Below are 23,428 nucleotides of genomic sequence, written 5' to 3' on the forward strand. Positions count from 1 at the left end.
ATGTCCTGAATACCGGTGAAAACGTCCCCCCACCCTGAAACCGGGTGGGGGCGCACCTTCAGGCTGTGTACTCCTTTGCTTCGGGTTTGGCTGGGTTGGTCCTCTGCTTGTCCGACCAGCCCTTCTTGAACCCTCCTGGAGGAGTCTTGCCTTTCCCGCTAGTACCAGCCGGGCGCCCTTTATGGGCGGTAAAGAAAGGTCCTCGCTTGTTGCGAGGTCCCTTAGCTTTAGCAGCCTGTGGCAAAAAAGTGCTCTTGCCCCCAGTGGCATCCTTGATGATTTCATCTAGGTTGGCCCCAAATAGGCGATTCCCCTGAAAAGGGAGATTTGTCAAGGTCTTTTTGGAACCTAGGTCAGCTGACCAGCATTTTAACCACAGCACACGTCTGAGGATCACCGCTGACATAGATGCATGCCCTAATAAGGGAGTAGTGTCCAAGGCTGCGTCACAGATAAACTGTAGCCCTTGTATAATCTGTTCCATCAAATCAGATGTCTCCTGGGGAATATCTTTTCCCCTAAGATCTTGGCGTACCATTTTCGCCCATTCCGTAAGTGTCTGGGAAACTAGACCAATAACAATTACTGGTCTAAATGCTGACCCTATCAGAGAGAAGATGGTGCGGGACTCTGCTTCCATCTTTCGATCCACCGGATCCTTAAAGGACGAAGTGTCCTCCACTGGGATAACCGTGGCTTTATTCAGCCTGGAAATAGGTGGATCCACCACTGGTGGTACCGTCCATTTCTTAACGATGGATTCCTCAAACGGATAGCGTCTAGCAATACGCTTGGAAATAGTAAAGGTACGTTTAGAATGCTCCCATTCTCCTTTAATCTGATTACCGAAACATTTGGGTACAGGAAAAACCTTCACCGTTTTGATGGGCTTATTAGTACCAAAAGGAATCTCTGTTTCAGTTGCCTCTGCCGGTAAAGCCTCAAGTCTTAAGGTTTCCTGCACTGCAACAACTAGTGCGTCCACCAATGCTTCTTCCTGAATTATAGCGGGAGAAGAAACGTCCTCCTCACTGTCTGAGGGGGCTTTACCTGGGATAACAGCCCTTGCAGAGGAACCTGCAACTGCAGTGACCATCTCTGAATCTGAGTCAGAGGTGTCAGATAGTATAGGGGTAGGCGGGGGTCGCTTCCTTGACCCCCGTCCCTGACAGGCCGCCTCCACCCGAGCCACCATAGACTCCAAAATTGCTGTAAATGACTCTACACTCTGTGCACCGGCGGGTCCCGTGGCCCCCTCGAGGGAAACAGGTGGGGGAATATGTGTGGCAGGGTCCATGATAATTCCAGTCACTTCCTGGATAATATAATTCAAAAATAAAAAACTTTTTTTTTTTTTTTTTTTTTTCAGACCCCCAGCGCCACAAAAAGCCCCTTAGTGTTACCTGCTAGGGATCCCTATCGATCGAGAGAGAGAGAGAGATAGACCCCCAGGCTCACCACTTGATGCTCAGAGTTTAACTGCAACAGGTTACAGCGCTGTCTTGACAAACAGGAAGTCTTTTGGCTGGCTGCCCAGGAAGAAAGGAGGCGGCTCCGCCCCTCTGCACGCCTTCCGGCGCCTCCCCAAGCTCCACGAGGTGTTTGGATCACCTCAAACATGGCCGCCCCCATGCTGGAGACACGAGGCTACGCCAAAATGGCGGCTTGTGCGATCCAGCAAAAAAAATGGCGGCGGCCTGTACTGAATAGCGGTGTGCTGCAGGGCACACAACACTCCTTGAAGATCTCACAGGAACACTGGAGAAAAAAAAAAAGCTGTCTAAAAAATCCTTTAAGAAATTCTTGCCAGGACCTAAGATCCCAGCAAGGTATCTAGGTCCTTACTCCTAACTAGACAGAAAATAACTGATTTGCTGAGGCAGAGAGAGAGAGGATATACCCTCTGGGACTGCCCCTAGGGTGTGGCCAGAGCTTTTTAATTTCCTGTCTAGTCCTGCTCCTGTGGAGGCAACATAACCCGAAGGTGGTGTATCACCGAGGACTACGTCTGTCAATGAGCGCTAGAGAAAAGCAATTTCCATGAAATGAGTCAATGTTATTCCCTTCTCATTGATCTGTGCTTGTCTGTACACCTGGATTTTAAATAAAGCTTTTTGGACCAGTGGTTACCTCTCTAGACTGTCGAATTGCTATGGTGATGGCATAAGCGCAGGGGGTAGGAAGACCTGTGACAACAACATGTAGTGTGTGTTCAGACGGGCGATGATACCCGTGCTGCGTGCACACTCTCTTTGCTATTGCACCTGCCCTGTGCGTGAGCAGCCCATAGAGGTATATGCAGAAGCAGCGGCTGCACGGACACAGCCGAATCACCAAAATCGGACATTCAGGTAGGAGCGGCTGCAGGGGTCCAAACACACATCATCTGAGTTTGGATCCGTGCACCCACTCCTGCCGTGTGTCAGATTATGATGTGCAGCTGCTGCACCCACCTCTATATGCTGCCCGCACTCAGTCTAAGGCAGATGCAGGTGCAATAACAAAAAGTAAAGGAAACCGGTGCAGGGTTCGCTTCAGGAAACAAATGTCCAAACAAGGAATCGGATTATTCGCTGCTCTGGCTCCAAGTGTCCTCCAAGCGCTTAATACAGAATGCAAACAAGATATGAAGAGCCAGCAATTAGGACATCCATTTTCAAGTCTTTATTTGCTACATAGCTGTGACATTAAAAAGCAGCTTATGCGTTTTGGCAAACAGCCTTAAAGTGATTGCAAAAGTCTTGTTTAAAAAAAAAAAAAAACAACAGGTTATACTTACCTGCTTTGTGCAGTTGGTTTTGCATGAGTGGGTGAGGAACGTCCCCTCCCGCCGCTTCTGAAAGCGTTCCAGCAGCTCATGAGCCGCCTGGGACGCTTTCATGAGAAAGCCGGCTGTAAAAACGATATCGGGGTTATGACTGATTTCAGACATAATCCTTGTAAACTACTTCAAAGCTGCAATGTAAATATACGTATTGCAGGTGGCAAGTGGCTAAGAAGCAGCTTACGCATTTCAGCAAACAACCTTAAAGAGTAGATTACAATTTAAAAAAAAAAAAAAAAAGATCCGTTTCCCTCAAAGCATGTCACATGCTGTGTAATTTTGCCCCCTGTATAACCTAAAAAAACCTGGCTGATCCTGCCAAGTTCTGCCCTCCCCTCTGTAAACTGACCATGGTTTATCATGGCTGCTGATCCCTGACACCGTGGTCAGTTTAATTGCCTTCGTCATCCGCAGCTCTCTACTGTCCTCTCCCCCCTTCCCCTTCCTGCCTGTCAGCAGTGTGAGTGCCGATCTGCTCCCCTCCTGCTGCTATCAAACCGCAATGACATTCTTACAATCCGCTCTGTTCTAGTAAACAATGTCTCCAATGTATGCGTTTTTAAAAAAAAAATGCCGCTGTGTACCTCATTTCATAGCTCCGATCGGTGCTCAAGTGACCGGTCGCCTCTCTCCTCCTCCTGGCTGACATCAGCAGGGGTTTCTCAGCCACGCCCACTTGTCAGATGGAGAGAGGCGGCCGGTCACGTGAGAACCGATCGGCGCTATGAAATTAGGTACACATTGGCATTTTTTTTTAAACACATACACTGACATTTTTTTTTACTATAGCAGAGCTGGTTGTAAGAATGTAATTGAGTGGCCTAACAATCACTTTAATCTCAACATGACAAAACGCGTAAGCGGCTTTTTAATGTCACTGCTATGTAGCAAAAAAAGACTTGAACATGGATGTCCGAGTTGTCGCCTCTTCATATCTTGTTTGCGACAAGAAAAGGAACCTGCATGCAGGATAAGTGTCATCTCCCTTCTGAAGGAAGTTTAAAGCAAATGGATTAAATAAAAGGAGGAAACATGCAGTATATTTCTGCAATACACATATTTTCCTATTTTATTCTCACATTCACGCTCCGCCTCTGCTGCACTGAAATCCCCAACAGCTTTATCAGCCCTGCCCCGTTATCCATAGATTACAGAACACCGGCCCTTATGTTCTGGGGACAAGGATAGCAAGGGGTGTTCTGCGGTCTCCAGAGAAGAATCGTCAGTTGGAGATCACACTGCAGCCTTTATAACTTGCATTGATTTCCAATTGTGCATCCATTAGAAGTCTCTATTGCAGCCAGAACCTGATGAAGAAAGAATTTTAAACCCCTGAAAAGCGCTGGCTTTGCCTTCTGACTTTTTATTACGATTAAACTTTTACTGGACTCGCACTAACCAGTGGCTCTCATCTTTTTACACTTTACTGGGGAGCCTCAGGGGTACCCCACATAACAGAGCTGCCTCTCTCGATCAAATTTGCTTTTCCCATTTGGATCCAGTTCTCCTAACACACACTTTTTGTAAAACCGGGAACTTACTGGGCGGGGCCGACAACACCGCTTGGGATTTCAGTGCAGCAAAAACTGTTGTCAGCCAATAAAAAACTATCTGGACTTACCATTGGCTTTCAGAGAAGACAGGAGGCACCCCATCATCCCTTTGGCTACGCTGGGATCCGTCACCTTCTTGTGAATATCCACTTTTATTAATGAGGGAAAGTTAGCAAGGAATGTGTCCGGTAATATTTCCTGCTCTTCATGAAAACTCAGCATGATTTTCTAGAAGAATAAAAAAGGATGGTTAAGTCACAATGGTTTCTCAAACAAATCACAAATCAATCAGAACTAGCAGATACAGATGTAATCTTGCAACCAGATTAAGTACGGTATTTGCAAACAAAACTACCAGAAAACTAATAGAAATATTGGCTGAACGGATCATGAAAAGGGAAATAAGAGCAATGGGGGTAACCAAGACAGGAAATGAGAAAGGGGGAACACCAAGCCAAAAGATAAGGGCAACACAGTGACCAAAACGAGAGGAAAGAGCAATGGGGGGGGGGTCTCCCAGACAAGGGGAACCAAGGGGGGGGGGGGGTCACCCAGACAAGGGGAACCAGGGGGGGGGGGGGTCACCAAGACAAGGGGAACTGAGGCGGGGGTCACTAACGGAGCCACCTACAGATGGGGATTCCTCTCATGCCTCATCGCTACTGAGAACGGCCACGCTTAAACCCTGAGCTTCCCTGAGGACCATCCATGAAATTACTCCGTCTCTCCAATGGGAGGACCATAGGGTCACACTGAGGGGAAAAATTACTGAACTTGGAACAAGGAAAAAAAAAAAAAAAAAAGCACAGTCAACTTTTTAAAGAAAAGCTGCAACAGGTTGCGGACCTTGAGAAGACCCACGATCAATGCATAAAATGCACCTTGAGGCTCTTACGCAAAAAGAGGGAAGATTTCAAAACTCTCCTCGATTTAGACATTAGGAGGAAGTTTCACCTCGTCTCACTGAAAATTATGAATGGAGAAATAAACCTGGTAAACAATTTGCTCGCTCCCTTCGGGCAAAAAAAATTCCCTGGTCAAGAGGGGGGGTAAAATCTTCTGCAGGTTAAGTGGTTAAATTACAACCTTTAGAGCCAGTTCATACATGTGATGACAGACATCGCATGTGATTGGGAGCGCACTGCTCTGCAAACCACATGTGATGTCTGTGCGATGCAAATTCAGCCATACAGATTGTATGGCTGAATACGCATCGCATTCGGACCCAACTTGCACAGGACCCTTTTTTGAGTTCGCACCAGAATCGGATCGTATGGGTGTTCACACCTATGCAATCCAATTCATGTTTGAACTGACAGTTCGCACTGCGATATGCAAACTAATCTGGGGGATGTCATTAACTTTGTATTGACACCCCCAGGGATTCGCATATGGCAGTGTGAACTGCCTGCGAGTGGAGTGCAATGCGGGAACCCGCAGTGGAGTGCGATGCCGGAACCCGCAGTGGATTCGCAGGGTTCCCGCATCGCATGTGTGTCAACCAGGACTTCGAATCGCTTCTCGGCCTTTTGGCTAAGATCAAGTGTAGTATCTGTTCTTATCAGTTGGTATGGAACCTGATGGTTAGTATCGGTGGGGGCCGAAATGAACCAGGGCGCTCCGGAACAACCGGGGGACTGGGAAGTAAGCCACATCAGAGAAAGCCGGATGGGTCCATTGCCTCTGATTTGAATGGGTCCGCCCCTACCAGTTTGAAGGGAGCGAGAAAACTGGATTGGTTCCGTGGCCAGTTAGTACTGCTCCTGGATGTGATTGGTAAGGAACGGCCGATGGCGGTGGGAGGGCCTTTCCTCCTGGGTTGAATCTGGCCTTGCAAAAGGCTTGTCCCCAGTTGAAGGCAGGTTCACCCTAAGCTGTCTAAAGTTCTGATGCCTCCTGGTAGGTTAGGGCTACACTCGGTCTGGCCTTAGGGCCGGGGTAGAAAAAGCCCGTAGTGTATGTGCCCCTGGGGTGGCAGCCCAGGGGTGCCTTAATTCTCACTGGTGAGGGGCAGCTCGCCTTGAGTTTTTCGGCACCATGGTCACTGCACCTACACACTTTTTTAAGCACCTGCCTCTTGGGCAAGGCCTTTTGGCTTCGACCAGAGGAATTTTTATTCTGGCCGGAAGGCCTGCCTTTGTTTTTCACTTAGGCACTAATTCACCTCTCCACTTCCCCTTCCCCACCTTTTTGTTTGTGTGTATCTTTCTTTGTGGTGTGTCACTTCACTTTCACTCTTCTCTTCCTGCACGACGAGTACGGTGTGGGTCTCTGGGCCTACCTTGAAAGTCTTGGGAGGGGGTGGACATGGCCTTTTGGCTTAGTTCGCCCTCTCTCATGGGGGTCTCCCTTCGGGGGAGCCCCACCCAGTACTTGGGGTGGGCTGTTTCGGCAGTCTCGGCCAGGCAAACCATAGGAAGTACCTCAGTCCATGTCAGGAGTCTTGCGCCCCGGGGGATCAAGGTATAGGTCCAACCTCTTCGGAGGCCAGACCATTTCGCACACCCTGTGCAGTTTTTGTGTGTTCACGTTTGCGTGTGTGCACTTTTTTATGCACCGGGTGCTAAGTCTTTTTTGAGTGTGATTCACACGCTTCGGGCTTTAAAAAAAAAAAAAAAAAAAAAAAAAAAAGGACTTCGAATCACTAAGTCCCGGTTCACACTAGGGCGACCTGTGAGGCGACCTGGTCGCCGTAGGTCGCCTTCCATAGGGAATCTGCGGACCCGTTCTAATAGGAGCGACACAAGTCGCTCCGACTTAGAAAAAGGGTCCGGAGCTTCTTTGGGGCGACCCGGAGGCGACCGCCATAGACTTCAATGTTATGAAGTGCTCGCACCGCGACCTCGGAGGTCGCCCCTGGAAGTAGCGTCGCTCGTATGTGAACGGCCCCTAAGTCTGAAGTGCAGACAGCAGTTTAACAACACTGCAAAAAAATAAATAAATAAAAATCATGTAGATAGGCTGGGAAAAAAAAAGCAAAACAATAGCAATCTGGTACCTCTGCTGCTGACAACTCCTTATCCGCCTTGGGTTTGCTGTATTTTTCCTGCATGAAGGGGATCCAGGAATGTTTGCACTTGTTGAGATACGGAGTGACATCCACAGTGCCCACAGCATAGCCACAAATACCATCTTCATCCTCCAGCACAAAGCAATAGTCCAGGCTGTGAGACAGAAGCCCCCCGACAAGCCTACATGAGGAAAAAAAAGAGAACATTTCAGCTGCTGATACATTGCTTCAGAAGTTAGAAGACTATTGATAGATCGCCTGTTTAAAGCCCCCACTGAGGGGTCTCCCTGCATTGCAAGGGTTAAACACACAGTAAGTCTAGGGGTAGAGGAATAGGTCGTAATAATTACCTTAGTTCTCGTTCTGGCAGGTTTGTGCGACCAGACCCCACCAACCCCAACCTCACGGATCACACTCTGATGTCATCCCGTACACAAGGATGACAAGGGCTTGCCCACAACCCCCAGGGACGTCAAAGAGCGTTCCAGCAAGGTATTAGGAAGGTACTACAAACCAATCTTCAACCCCAAGACTTTATGAGCATTTAAACCCTTGGAGGCCCCATGGCAAGAGGTTTTTTTTTTTTTCCCCAGAAGTTAGCCAGTGCATGTCAACTGAGCACCATTGGCTTGTGTTCTGCTATGTCTGTTCACCCGCGCCAGCAGTCCACAAGGCCATGGGAATAGGATTGCTTTTTTACTATTTCATCCCTAAGCCATCTTTAAGCATTCTGGTTGGTCAGCTTTTATTCAACTAAAATTTCATAGTAAGTCTGAAACCAGATTTTCCCTATTGTACACGGGACCACGAATGCAGCATGGAGCCTTTATAATAGATCAATGGTCACAAAAGCGAAGTGTGGTGCAGACCTGGGCAGAGAGATGCTCCCGTCCAGACCGTCAGCCCACCAGGCTGTAGCACCGGATCCTCGCTGCTTAGCGGTTATTAGTTGCTAGGACTGCCTCCGTCCAAGCAACCAATGACATCACGTGTGTGCTCTGCCCCCTGCAACAAGCTTCTTTTCCAGCTTCCGCCCCCTTCCTGCCTGACTTCCGGGATATATCAATTAGGTATACTGTTCACTCTGATGGGCTCTACCCAGGGTGGATAAAAATCGATTATTGTTTTTAAATAAAAAAAGATCGGATTTTTTTTTTACATTTATATCAGATTTTTTTTTTTTTTTTTTTTTTAAATCACTTTTTTTAGATTTTTATCAAATTTTAATAACATGCTTTTGGAGTAAAAATGTTTCTAGATAGTTTTCTATTTTAACATACATTAATAATTTAGTTTAGTCAGCACGAAATGGAGCTTAGTTATGCAGCATGAGGCTGCATATTCTGCAAGATTTACATTTTTGGTAAACTCATTCAATAAATCCAAGCTCTGCCAGCCGAGATAACATGCGCTGCATTGATGCCTTCACACAATTTCACACCAACTACCAGCAAGAATGAGTTCTTACATTTAAAGAGCACCGGTCATTTCAGATCCACCATGGCAGCGTCTGTTAGCGGGCATCCACTCACCTGCTTCCGCCACATCCCTCACCTTGTTGTGTCACTGCCGGATCACCAGCCATCCCATAAAGGTGAATGGGACTGTCAGTGAGTCAACAGCGGGTCAGAGGAGGAGCCGCTGTGAGACAAAGATGGCAGTTGCTCTTTAAATATTATGATTTAAATCAAGTTTATTTAAAATCAACCCTTTTTACTAGTGATTTAAATCAAATCCACCCCAGCTCTATCAATCTACTCTAAAGGGTACAACCCCACGGATGTAGCAACCCCCCCCCCCCAGACGTAGATGGGGCAACCCCCCAGACGTAGATGGGGGCAACCCCCCCCCAGACGTAGATGGGGCAACCCCCCCCCAGACGTAGATGGGGCAACCCCCCCCAGACGTAGATGGGGGCACGCCCCCTCAGACGTAGATGGGGGCACGCCCCCTCAGACGTAGATGGGGGCACGCCCCCTCAGACGTAGATGGGGGCACGCCCCCTCAGACGTAGATGGGGGCACGCCCCCTCAGACGTAGATGGGGCACGCCCCCTCAGACGTAGATGGGGGCAACCCCCCTCAGACGTAGATGGGGGCAACCCCCCTCAGACGTAGATGGGGGCAACCCCCCTCAGACGTAGATGGGGGCAACCCCCCTCAGACGTAGATGGGGGCAACCCCCCTCAGACGTAGATGGGGGCAACCCCCCTCAGACGTAGATGGGGGCAACCCCCCTCAGACGTAGATGGGGGCACGCCCCCTCAGACGTAGATGGGGCACGCCCCCTCAGACGTAGATGGGGCACCTCCCCTCAGACGTAGATGGGGCACCCCCCATCAGACAAAGGCGGCACCACGATGGGGCACTCCCCCAATGTAAAGGGGGCACCCCCAAGGTAAAGGGGGCAACCATGATAGATTTTGAAGAGACATAAAATCAGGGCTTTTTTTCAGCGGGAACGCGGGGGAACGCAGTTCTGGCACCCCCAGAACTGAATGTATGTAATGGCAAGGGGTGCTGGTGGGTCTATTGATGCTGGCTAATAGGGAATCTATTGCTGCTATTTTTGCAGAGGATGGGGGTCTATTGTTGCTGGGGAGGTCTTCTGTTTCTCATGGGGATTTTTTGTTGCTGGGGTGGGTGTTTTGTTGCTGGTGGGTCAGTTGTTGCTGGGAGGGATTTATTGTTGAGGGAGGGATTTTTGTTGCTGGCTGCTGGAGGGTCTATTGATGCTGGCTACTGGGGAATCTAGAGTTGCTGGAGGGGAGCTATTTGCTGCTGGAGGGGATCTATTTGCGCAGATGGTCTATTGTTGCTGGGGAAGTCTGTTGTTGCTGGTGGGGTATCATGTTGCAGGGAATCAATCATTGCTGGGAGGGATCTACTGTTGAGGGAGGGGTCTAATGCTGCTGGAGAGTCTATTGATGCTTGATGTTGGAAGTCCATTGATGCAGGGGTGGATCTATTGTCGCTGGGGTGTCCATTGTTTCTAGATCTATTATACTGCCTTTCTTATTATTGTTAATTCTCTAAAAGGGGTGGTACTGGGAGGTGGGTAGGAGGTGAAACCAAGGAACGGTGCTCAGGGGTGGGTAGGGGACGGAGGCAAGGGGTGACTCAGAAGGGAGGAGTTCCTGCACCTATTCTCTAAGAAAAAAAGCCCTGCATAAAATGACAACAATCTTTCAAAGCCATAGCACAAAACCGATTCAAACCTCGCCTGGAAGAAAATTTAAGCGACCTCCTTGACTATTAAAACATTTTCCCTGCTTTAGATACCTACTTATCGCCTATCAGGTCAGGCTGACTTTCGAACGGTAAGTCATCCATGGCATCATCATACATTTCTCTGCAGATCTTGTACACCGAGGCCTATAAAAACAACAAAATGTTTATCTTGGACCAACATCATTGTTCACAATTGCAGCTCATCATCCTGGCACCTCACCTGGTGCTGCCGCCTACGAGTAAAGGATTTCAAAAGTGAATTACATCAGAGGAAAAGCTTGTGTGTCCCCGTATTTCCATCCCAGACTATTCCGAACTGCTTATTAACAATCCCAATGCTACAGATACTCTTAACCTTAGGCCTCATTCACACATCCACAGAGGGCCGTACACCATTAAGGAAAGTATTTGCTTCCTGGAGTCACAGGTGTGCGCGTAAAACAGCCTGTACAAATTAACCACTTACCGACCACTTTACCAGGGTTATGGCTGAAGCAATCAGCCATTACCTCTGTATTTCTTTTTCAGCCAGAGGCTGGCTTTCTCATGAATGTGGTCTGAGCCATCTCATTAGCCGCTGGGTCGCTTTCAGAAACTGCAGGAGGGGTCGTCTCCATCCTCCCCCCACCTGCTGGTGTTTCTCGGACTTACCGTTTTCACCAGCGCCAGTGAGAAAATCTGACAGTGCCGCCGGCTGGTCACAGAGGTGAAAAGAGACCAGGTAGTCTCTGATCGCCTCTATAGCCTTGGAGGACTGGCGCGACATCATGATGTCATGTCCGGTCTAGGGCGTGCTCGCACAAGTGGCTTCTCGGCAGAGAGGAGCAGCACCAGTGGGGGACCCAAAAAAGGGAGGATCAAGGCTACTCTGTGCAAAATCACTGTTATTTTTATATACAATCACTTTAATAAAGAGGCCCTACTGGGTAAACTGTTTATTACTACTCACCTCATCTTTTGGGTAATACGGTCGTATTGCGTACACCTTAGAGGTGGGCGTCAGTGGAGGAGGCTGAAAAAAGAGGTCATTTGCTCCCTCAATTGGAAGCAAACGCTGTGAAAAATAAGAGGGATATAAATCAGATCAAGAAAGCAAATTGAGGATGACCAATGTAAAACAAAAACAACAAAAAATACCACTGCAGGTGGTGCTCAGCAAAAGGTGGTACATCGAGGGTATTCTGGGCAGCAGCTACGCACCACTTTGCACAGGATAAGCCCAGACTGCCGGGTCGCAGAGAGGATTGGTCTGAAGAGGGTTAACTGTGACAAAGAGGAGGTGTGTTGCCTTACCTCGCAGCGTTAACGCAACATGCAGCGCGCAACGGCACCTGTGAGAGGGAAAGAAAAGCTAGCGCGTGAAATTCCATGAACAAATTTTTAGTGGTCACCCCAAAACACCGCTACAGATCATAAATTTTTACAAATAGGAATTGGACATCTGTTTTTTTTTTTTGGCCTTTAGCACCTCTTTGGTCATGGAATTTCGGTGGTTAGCCAAGCATGCGCACACACCGCGCGCTCGCGGGCGCAAGAAGGACAGGCGCTGCGCGACCTGCAAAGGAACAATGTGAAATGCAACTACTCGCGGCGCAACCCCTGGCGCTTTTGGGAACACAACATCTCCTCCACCTGAAAAAACAGGATCGTTAAGTAAACGAGGGAAAAAAAAAAATCATAAAGAGATTAGATTGTTACAGTCAAAGCCTTCAGCAGACCAAGCCTTTCACTTCCTCAGATGCACAGTAATATTGGTTTGAACATAAAGTTTGAAAATAAAGTTATTGAGTTTTGAATTCGTGTTGATACCTGGAACTCTCCAGCTAGACCTCCTCTAAAGGCCCAGGGCTCTTGGTCTCCACTTAAGAACTGTGCTGAAGATTGACTACGACACCCTGTTGAAATCAGATCCAAGCGGAGAACGTTACATGAAGGGGGTTTGAGAGTCTACATGTCCAGCAATATACTTAAGATGTGGAGAGGGCTCTCTAACTTCTGATAAGTCTTTTTGCGCATTCCAGGCTGTAATAATCCTGTGCATTGACAAAAATTCAAGAGTACCCCCTTTGGAAAGGCTTACAGAGGTCTTCCAGTTACATGGTGATGAGGTTTGAAAAGGCTGCACATAAACCTATATCTAGCCCCCAAGAGAACGGTGTCCTTTGCTTTGATAGCAGGGTTTGGGCAATGGCAATGCATTTTTTGATGCTGAAATAGTTATGCAAAGCCAAGCGGCTTTATAACCTCTCAACAAGTTAGCATATATTAAACCGCAACCAAAATAAGCATGCATTCGAGTGCAGCTAAACTAAATGGCCTTTGGCATGGAATCATTTGGCTCAGAAGCATCGTTGGAGGTTCCAGAGCTCCAAGTGGTCTCTAGGCCTCCAAATAGTCTAACACCTTCAATGTCAGGGAAAGAAAGAAATGGGCTCAAGTTTGTGGGGTCTTCAACCACTCCAATGGGTCTCAAATACCTTTAATGTTGTTGGTAAAGAGAGCAGGGGTGGGCTCGAGTTAGTGGGGTCTTGAACCGCTCCAATGGGTCTCAAATACTAATACTTTAATGTTGTTGGGAAAGAGAGCAGGGGTGGGCTCGAGTTAGTGGGGTCTTGAACCGCTCCAATGGGTCTCAAATACTAATACTTTAATGTTGTTGGTAAAGAGCAGGGGTGGGCTCGAGTTAGTGGGGTCTTGAACCGCTCCAATGGGTCTCAAATACTAATACTTTAATGTTGTTGGTAAAGAGAGCAGGGGTGGGCTCGAGTTAGTGGGGTCTTGAATCGATCCAGCGGGTCTCCAGAGTTCTAAGTGGTCTTTAACACCTTTAATGTCATTTGGAAAGAAAAGAGATGGGGCGGGCTCAAGTTAGTGGGTTCTTCAACCATTCCAACTGGCCTCCAGAGCACCAACTTCTTTCATTCTTTCAATGTCATTGAGAAAGAAAGAATTGGGGTAGGCTCACGATAGTGGGGTCTTAAACCATTCCAACTGGTCTCCAGAGTTCCAACTGGTCTTTAACACCGTTGTCATTGTGAAAGAAAATGGATGGGATGGGCTCAAGTTAGTGGGGTCTTCAACCATTACAACTGCTCTCCAGAGCTCAACTGGTCCTTAATACCTTCAATGTCATCGTGAAAGAAAGAGGTGAAGTAGGCTCAGTTCGTGGGGTCTTCAACCATTAACCTAACTGAGGAACACATCGGTGACATTGACAGACAGAGGACCTCCACAACTAAAGTAGGCTATAGTCTCTTAGGAGCAAGAACAACATTTATGTACAGACACTTCTTGCCTCAGTACACAAAAACAACTGGATAACCTCTTCAAAATGATACAACTAAGCACATGGGATGAGATACTAACATTATAAATGGCCTGGCACGCTAATGGCTACAACAGTCAGCTTAAAGAGGCAGCATTATTACAGCCCTAAGAATTAGGAATCTGAAGTCACATTCATCAGTACTGCAGGCATGTAGCAAATCGCTTAAGAAAAGGCATAGTGCGCAAAAAAAAAAAAAAAAAGCACATTTCCACATTTTATCAGAAAAAGGTTTGGGCTTCAAATGGTTACTCAAAGTTAACAAAAAAAAACCCCAAAAAAATAAATGAATGGGCAGACTCAGACTACTTGATCTTTTTCTCCTGTCACTTTTCTATGTAAAAGTTGTTGCTAAGATGCGGCCAGTTCTAGTCACCTAGCATCCCTGGTTTCTAAGCTGCAGGTGGCTCCTGCCACCTAGTGTCCTTGGCTGGTAGAACGCAAGGGGCCGGGCTGCACAATGTCATTGGCGATTACGGTGCAGGCACCGCCTGCTGTGTCCTAGCTCCCTTCCAAACCCAGTGATGGCGATGGTCCCTTGGCATGGTCGGGGGGCGCTGTTGACCACACTATCTCAGCAATGAGAGAAGCTAGAAAAATGAGACTGTGACAACAGTGAGACTCCTACTTTTTAAAATGGACCTTGCATTCGTTTTTTTAAATAAAACTTGGAGAAAATGTGCATGTATGGCAGGGATGTACTGCATTTACACTGCTCAAAATAATTAAAGGAACACTTTTTAAATCAGAGTGTAGCATCAAGTCAATTAAACTCCTGGGATATTGATCTGGTCAGTTAAGTAGCAGAGGGGGGTTGTTAATCAGTTTCAGCGGCTTTTGTGTTAATGAAATTAACAAGAGATGCACTAGATGGGAAACAATGAGATGACCTCCAAAACAGGAATGGTTTTACAGGTGGAAGCCACTGATATTTATTTTCCCTACTCCTCTTTTCTGACTGTTTTTCTCTAGTTTTGCATTTGGCTGGGGTCAGTGTCACTACTGGTAGTATGAGGCCATACCTGGACCCTATAGAGCAGTGGTCCTCAACCCTGGTCCTCAGGGCCACTAACAGGCCAGGTTTGCAAGATAACAAATACATCACAGGTGAGAATTTTCTGTTCAGTGATTGCAGCACTCTAGTCTGCATCTCCCCAAGGTAATACTTAAATTCTGGCCTGTTAGTGGGCCCTGAGGACCGGAGTTGAGGACCACTGATATAGAGGTTGCATAGGCAGTCCAACTCCTCCAGGATGGCACATCAATAAGTGCCACTGCCAGAAGGTTTGCTGATTCGCCCAGCACAGTCTCAGGAGCATGGAGGAGATTCCATGAGAAAAGCAGTTATTCTAGGAGAGCTGGACAGGGCCATAGAAGGTCCTTAACCCATCAGCAGGACCGGTATCTGCTCCTTTGTGCAAGGAGGAACAGGATGAGGACTGCCAGAGCCCTACAAAATGACCTCCCGCAGGCCACTGGTGTGAATGTCTCTGACCAAACAATCAGAAACGGACTTTAGGAGGGTGGCCTGAGGGGCCGACATCCTCTAGTGGGCCCTGCGCTCACTGCCCGCCACTGTGAGGCTCAATTGCCATTGAACACGAGAATTGGCAGGGTTGCCACCGGCACCCTGTTTTTTTTTTAACAGATGAGAGCAGGTTCACCCTGAGCACATGTGACAGATGTGAAAGGGTCTGGAGAAGCCGTGGAGAACGTTATGCTGCCTGTAACATTCAGCAAGAACGGTGTGGTAGTGGGTCAGTGATGGTCTGGGGAGGCAAATCCATGGAGGAACGCACAGACCTCTACAGGCTAGACAATGGCACCCTGACTGCCATTAGAAATTGGGATAAAATCCTTGGACCAGTGGGTCCTGGGTTTCTCCTGGTGCACAAGAAGGCCGGCCCCACGTGGCGACAGCATGCAGCCAGTTTCTGGAGAATGAAGGAATACCATTGAATGGCCCCCACGCTCGCCTGACCTGAATCCACCCCTGGGACATTATGTTTTGGTCCATCTGACGCCGCCAAGTTGTAACTCAGTCTGTTCAGGAGCTCAATGATGCCCTGATCCAGATCTGGGAGGAAATACCCCAGGACACCATCCGTCCTCTCATTAGGAGAATGCCCCGACGTTGTCAGAAATGCATACAAGCACGTGGGGGCCGTACAAACTACTGAGGACCATTCTGAGGTCCTGTAATGAAATTTCAGCAAAATTTCAATGCTGCATCATTTTTTCACTTTGCTTTTTGGGGTGTCTTTGAATTCAGCCCTCTGTAGGGTGATAATTTTCATTTCCATCAAACAATGTGGCATCCTTTCCTTCCTAACACAATACCCAGTCCATACCAGTATAGATCCCAACACATTACCCAGTCCATACCAGTATAGATCCCAACACATTACCCAGTCCATACCAGTATAGATCCTAATGCCTCATACACACGTACAGATCGTCGGCCGTGTTTTGTCCAGGGCTGTCCTGTCGGTTGAAAAGTGCAAAAGACTGCACACGTATTTTGTCTGGCCGACTGCAGAAGTGATGTCATGTGATGGTTAACTTTCCCTGTGTTTTTTCTTCTCTGAGCATGCCCAGTCTTGCAAATCTGCTGATTGTCGGCCGAAATCTGTACTGACTGGCGAACAATCGGCAGTTCTGGTGTTGACCAACAAAAATTTTAATGCTTGCACGACAGATTCTTTTCGGCCGAAAGTGCGATGTCGGCTGTCGGAAGCATCATACTAACAAGCCTACAATCGGCCGATCGGTCGTCGGCCGAATATTTACGGCCGACAATCGGTACGTGTGTACGGGGCATAACACATTACCCAGTCCATACGAGTATAGATCCTAACACATTACCCAGTCCATACCAGTATAGATCCTAACACATTACCCAGTCCATACCAGTACAGATCCTAACACATTACCCAGTCCATACCAGTACAGATCCTAACACATTACCCAGTCCATACCAGTATAGATCCTAACACATTACCCAGTCCATACCAGTACAGATCCTAACACATTACCCAGTCCATACCAGTACAGATCCTAACACATTACCCAGTCCATACCAGTATAGATCCTAACACATTACCCAGTCCATACCAGTATAGATCCTAACACATTACCCAGTCCATACCAGTATAGATCCTAACACATTACCCAGTCCATACCAGTATAGATCCTAACACATTACCCAGTCCATACCAGTATAGATCCTAACACATTACCCAGTCCATATCAGTATAGATCCTAACACATTACCCAGTCCATACCAGTATAGATCCTAACACATTACCCAGTCCATACCAGTACAGATCCTAACACATTACCCAGTCCATACCAGTACAGATCCTAACATTACCCAGTCCATACCAGTACAGATCCGAACACATTACCCAGTCCATACCAGTGTAGATCCTAAAACATTACCCAGTTCATACCAGTATAGATCCTAACACATTACCCAGTCCATACCAGTATATATCCTAACACATTACCCAGTCCATACCAGTATAGATCCTAACACATTACCCAGTCCATACTAGTATAGATCCTAACACATTACCCAGTCCATACCAGTATAGATCCTAACACATTACCCAGTCCATACCAGTATAGATCATAACACATTACCTAGTCCATACCAGTGTAGATATCCATCATGATATTTTTCCCCTTTGAGATCTGATGTGTTTTCAAAGTGTTCCTTTAATTTTTTTGAGCAGTGTTCTTTTAAAACAATTTTTTACTCCAATATATATTTAAAAAACCCTTCTGGCCAGCTGTAATGTATTTATGCACCCTCTTGGAGGGTGGGCTTTAACGCATACATGCGGACTAAAAGTAAACATTTCTGTGCTAAGAGCGCGTGCACTCCCAGTTGCCGGTGGGGATTGGAAAGCTCACGATACATACTAGTGATCAGGAGCTCTCCAATCATGGCACATAACTCGAATGCCCGCCTCCCGGAATCAAGAAGCTCCTAAAGGGCCCAGAGGAGGTGACGGGAAGAGGTAGGCCTCATTCACACAGGGCGTACTTCAGCCTACACCTGGGCTTACCCGTGCAGGCAACCCCATTCATGTAAATTGGGACAAAACAGCTGCTCCCATTTTGCGATCCGTAAGGGTGCGCAGCCCTGGACACATTGTCTGTACGCTGTAGTACGCCTGATGTTAACAAGGCCTTCAAATGGATAAATGAGCAGAGAAAACACAGGAATTACAGCTTGTAGTCAAGTGGCTTTTGAAAATGGGGACAATGATTTGGATAGCTAAGCATGGGCACAATCACACTTTGGATGGAATAGTGACCGGGTGAATGTTTTCACCTGTTTGTATATAGGTACACAAAGCAAAAGCAACTTACCCTAAATCTATGCACCTACCCATCACCCCATCACAGATCCAATCCTAATGCTAATACAAGACAAATCTATGCCATATTGCAGTGGTCTCCAAGCTACGGTCCTTTGTTTGCCTTGATTTGGCTCAAAACAAGCATTACCAATTGGGCACAATTACTGCCCGACACCAATAATGGGGCGCCATTCCTGCCCCTGACACCAATAATGGGGCGCCATTCCTGCCCCTGACACCAATGATGGGGGGGGGCATTCCTGCCCCTGACACCAATGATGGGGGGGGGGGGCATTCCTGCCCCTGACACCAATGATGGGGGGGCATTCCTGCCCCTGACACCAATGATGGAGGGGGCCATTCCTGCCCCTGACATCAATGATGGGGGGGCATTCCTGCCCCTGACACCAATGATGGGGGGGGGGCATTCCTGCCCCTGACACGACACCAATGATGGAGGGGGCCATTCCTGCCCCTGACACCAATGATGGGGGGGGCATTCCTGCCCCTGACACCAATGATGGAGGGGGCCATTCCTGCCCCTGACACCAATGATGGAGGGGGCCATTCCTGCCCCTGACACCAATGATGGAGGGGGCCATTCCTGCCCCTGACACCAATGATGGGGCGCCGTCACTGCCCCTGACACCGAGGGGGCGCCATCCCTGCCCCTGACACCAATGAGGGGGCGCCGTCCCTGCCCCTGACACCAAATGATGGGGCGCCATCCCGGCCACTGACAACAAATGATGGGGTGCCATTCCTGCCACTGACAATGATAGGTCAACATTCCTGCCACTGACCTCAATGATGGGGCACTATTCCTCCCACTGACACCAATGATGGGGGACAATACCTCCCACTGACACCAATGATGGGGGACAATACCTCCCACTGACACCAATGATGGGGGACAATACCTCCCACTGACACCAATGATGGGGGACAATACCTCCCACTGACACCAATGATGGGGGACAATACCTCCCACTGACACCAATGATGGGGGACTATTCCTCTCACTGACATTAACGATGGGGCATGGTTACCGACAGCAGGACATTGTCTGCTCCTACTAGCCACAGTTGGGCCCTCCCAAAATCTGAAGGGTAATACAGCGGCCTTTTGTTTAGAAAGTTTGGAGACCCCTGCTGTATTGGATCGACTAAGGTTTTAGGACTAAAATAGCGCAGAATAAAAAAAAAAAAAAATACATTAATATACGAGCAGATCCAGCAACATCGCTGTGTTTAATGGCTTCTGTCTGAATGGCTGTCACAGAGAACTCGTGACTTCATCTGGTGACAGCAGCATGACAAAGATGGTGCATGAGCAGCGACAATTCAAGGCACCCATCAGGCTACCAAGAAAATGATGTGCGTTTTTATGCCGCAGGGCCCAGCCAAGCCGAACCCAGCGCGTGACGTGCGCAAAAGACTGAACGAATGTGACTTCAGATGTTTTCATCCTGCACAGAACAGTCCACACTGCCTATCTAAGGAAGATTGTATATAATCGCTGCAGAGCGCAGTATGCATCTTGCTTTCTCCATCCAATAGCAGAAGACACTTGTGCTCAGCTCTCTCCCATCTGTGCACAATGAGGAAGACACAATAGAATCATTAGTAAGCAGAAAAAAAAAATAGGACACTTCCTGTCACAAGGACTGAGATCAACCAGGGAGTTTTTGGTTTTTTTTTTTTTTTTTTGGATTTCTTACTAGATCACGTCAAATTAAATCTTAAAGTTTTAAAGAGCGACTCCAGTCAACGAGTCCTTTAGGGAGCTGCAAAAGCAATTGCTTAGTCTGAATGTCCACTTAATGTCGTGAACTAAAGCCTGATTCAACTTTCAGATCAAATCAGCTGAATGCATTCCGGTTGCAGTTTTGTTACTGTAATATTTCTTAAAAAATAAAAAAAAATAAAAAAAGCCACAGCCAGAGTAAAAAAGCCTGTCGCCTGCCAGAAAAGCTCATGCCAAGACCGTGCCAGACCTCTGCAAAGACCCTATACTGCTTCCACAGCAGGGGCATTTCTCTGTAGCATACTGGCAGGGGACAGGCTTTTTTATACTAAGGCAGTGGCTGTTTTAGGAAAAAAAGACTGCACACAATTAAAAGGGGAAATACGTCAGTCTTGTGGTGCCAATATTTGCACATTATGGCAACAAATGTTCATATTTTTGTGTTATATAAGTGTCCAATAAGGTGAAATAGTCTTTTCAAAAGGGTGACTTATTATCCTTATACAAGTGCTCCGCCACAATGCGTATAAAATGCACACTCACCAACAATGAGCCTTTAATGACCTGGGGACCTCCCCACGCAGATATACTACGGCAAGGGCCTCCTGCATGAACCAACGTAGCTGTACGTCGGCTCATGGTCTGGGGCGCGTGCCACCAAGGCCCCGCTGTGATTGGACACAGTGGGAGTCAATTAGCGGGTCCGGCAGATGCGAGGTCCGACGGTACCCGCCGATCGTTCAGGGGAGAGGCAGACCGCCGATCTGTCACAGAAGATGGAGATCTTGTGTTTCTGCTAAGCAGGAACACGGATCTCGGTCTTCTTCCAGTTTGGCCACCCCCCCCCCCCCGCCCCCCCCCCACACACAGTTAGGCTGGCCATACATTTTTTTGTACCATTTTCTGTTCGGGCTCATTCACACGGGCAGTCCGATCAGATCCGCCTGTCAGTTTTTTAGGCGGATCTGATCGGATGCCCCATTCAGCCCTATGGAGTAGTGGATGTCAGCGGTGACATGTCCGCTGATACCCGCTGCCATCCGCATCCAATCCTGTCCGTGAAATCTGGACGGATGGAAACCCTATTTTCCATCTGTCCTGGGGATCGGATGGGATGGGATGGGATGAGAGCGGACAGGCGGTCCGCTCTCATCAGATTCCCCATAGAGAGCAGCGGGGGCTGTGACACCTCCCTCTCCGCACTGCAAGCAGAGACCGAGATGTCACTTTTGTTCCCTTAGTGAAGACGCCGACGCCTGCGCCCAGAGCCGATGGAAGGATTGACTTTGGGTGAGGACATTGCGGGCCTTACATTAAAAATCAGCAGCTACAGTATTTGTAGCTGCTGACCAAATTTAAATAAGTCCTTGTAAAACCATTTTATCTGCTCCGCAAATGGATTATATTATGTCCAGTCTGTCTTTATGTAACATTGTAGAAAAAATACCTTATTTACAGCGCCGCTGGGCGCTCACATGACCTGCCAGGGCTCTTCTTCCCCGCTCAGAGCACTGCTGATGGAGATGCAGAGATCCCCACTGACGTCACCCCCGCCCTGAGCACTGCAGAGGGAGATGCAGAGATCCCCACTGACGTCACCCCCGCCCTGAGCACTGCAGAGGGAGATGCAGAGATCCCCACTGACGTCAGCCCCGCCCTGAGCACTGCAAAGGGAGATGCCGAGATCCCCCGCTGACGTCAGCCCTGCTCCTAGCACTGCAGAGGGAGATGCCGAGATCCCCCGCTGATGTCAGCCCCGCTACAAGCACTGCAGAGGGAGATGCCGAGATCCCCCGCTGACGTCAGCCCTGCTACAAGCACTGCAGAGGGAGATGCTGAGATCCCCGCTGGCGTCAGCCCCCTTCTTAGCGCTGCAGAGGGAGATGCCGAGATCCCCGCTGACGTCAGCCCCCTTCTTAGCGCTGCAGAGGGAGATGCCGAGATCCCCGCTGACGTCAGCCCCGCTACAAGCACTGCAGAGGGAGATGCCGAGATCCCCCACTGACGTCAGCCCTGCTACAAGCACTGCAGAGGGAGATGCTGAGATCCCCGCTGGCGTCAGCCCCCTTCTTAGCGCTGCAGAGGGAGATGCCGAGATCCCCGCTGGCGTCAGCCCCCTTCTTAGCGCTGCAGAGGGAGATGCAGAGATCCCCGCTGGCGTCAGCCCCCTTCTTAGCGCTGCAGAGGGAGATGCAGAGATCCCCGCTGGAGTCAGCCCCCTTCTTAGCGCTGCAGAGGGAGATGCCCAGATCCCTCGCTGATGTCAGCCCCCTTCCAAGTGCTGCAGAGGGAAATGCCGAGATCCCGGCTGACGTCAGCCCCGCTCAGAGCACTGCAGAGGGAAGATGCCGAGATCCCCACTGGGGCCAGGAGGGGCCGCTGACATCAGCCGGGAGGAGAGGGGAGCTCTGGCAGGTCACATGAGTGCCCAGTGGTGCTGTAAATAAGGTATTGCCTACAATAATGTTACATAAAGACACACATTAGAAATTATATAATCCTTTTACAGCGTGGATGACCTGTATTACAAGGACCTTAACTAGGGCTTAATATATATTGTAAAGCGCTACGTTAACTGTTGGTGCTATACAAATCCTGGATAATATTTTCGGGGTAGGACTTATATTGCAGCCATCCTAAAAAACCGAGATAGGTCCTATTTTCAGGGTAGGTCTTATTTTCGGAGAAACAAGGTACTTTTAAAAGGTTTTATATGGCTATACCTGCAAAGGAGCCAGCATGAATTCATCTTGGAAGACCTTTTTTTATGACTAAAGTTCCACTTTAAAAAATAATTTAAGTATGACTGGAGTGTCCCTTTAAAACTCAAAATGTTCCAAATACTTTTTAAATTTGGAGCCCTTTAGGCAAGCTTCAACTCACCACAGAGCGAGCGAAGGCCAAGTGTTAGGTTGGGTGGATGAGTGGACTTTACAGAAAACCCAGCATCGCCGCCTGCTGTGTGCTCCACAAGCAAGTTTCCACACTGCTCCTTTAAACGACTTTGAAACCTGAAAACAAAACGAGGCTACGCAAGTAACTGAGGCCATGCTGGTGCACAGGATGAAAGCCCCAAACATTGTCCCGGGTGAGAATTCTGCCTGCAAAACACAAGCCGGTGCAACTACTTCATGTAGAAGCGCATACTGTGTTTGTGCCACCATCAAAAGGCAAATTTGTGCTGTAGCTTAGGTGCCCCACCCCCCCACCCTGCCCCGCAATTTGACAGCCCTTTTCGCACCAGAATAGCCTTGCGCAAAGCTCGCGTGCGCAGGGTGGGGGGAGTCACCCATCACTTCTTTTCCTGGGATGTCAATTGTAGGTCTCGGAATGTTCTGTTAAAATAGCAATGATGTTATTGCCACACAGC

General features: G+C 48.3%; 1 protein-coding gene across 2 annotated transcripts in view; it reads right to left on the reverse strand.

The window, feature by feature from the left end:
- OGA (O-GlcNAcase) overlaps positions 1-23,428 on the reverse strand; it is a gene marked incomplete at its 3' end in the record, with an annotated part of 175,635 nt that overhangs the window by 39,326 nt on the left and 112,881 nt on the right. Inside the window, exons 11-15 of one of the 2 annotated variants that reach the window (XM_082268361.1) lie at positions 12,427-12,512; positions 11,567-11,671; positions 10,673-10,761; positions 7,376-7,568; positions 4,446-4,605 (exon numbers count right to left, since the gene is read on the reverse strand). In XM_082268361.1, the coding sequence (XP_082124487.1) occupies positions 4,446-4,605; positions 7,376-7,568; positions 10,673-10,761; positions 11,567-11,671; positions 12,427-12,512 (633 nt within the window). The remainder of the gene's footprint in view (positions 1-4,445; positions 4,606-7,375; positions 7,569-10,672; positions 10,762-11,566; positions 11,672-12,426; positions 12,513-23,428) is intronic. The other variant, XM_082268362.1, reaches the window with a different exon arrangement.

Source organism: Pelophylax lessonae (assembly GCF_965119305.1).
Source record: "Pelophylax lessonae genome assembly, chromosome: 9".
Classification (NCBI taxonomy): domain Eukaryota; kingdom Metazoa; phylum Chordata; class Amphibia; order Anura; family Ranidae; genus Pelophylax; species Pelophylax lessonae.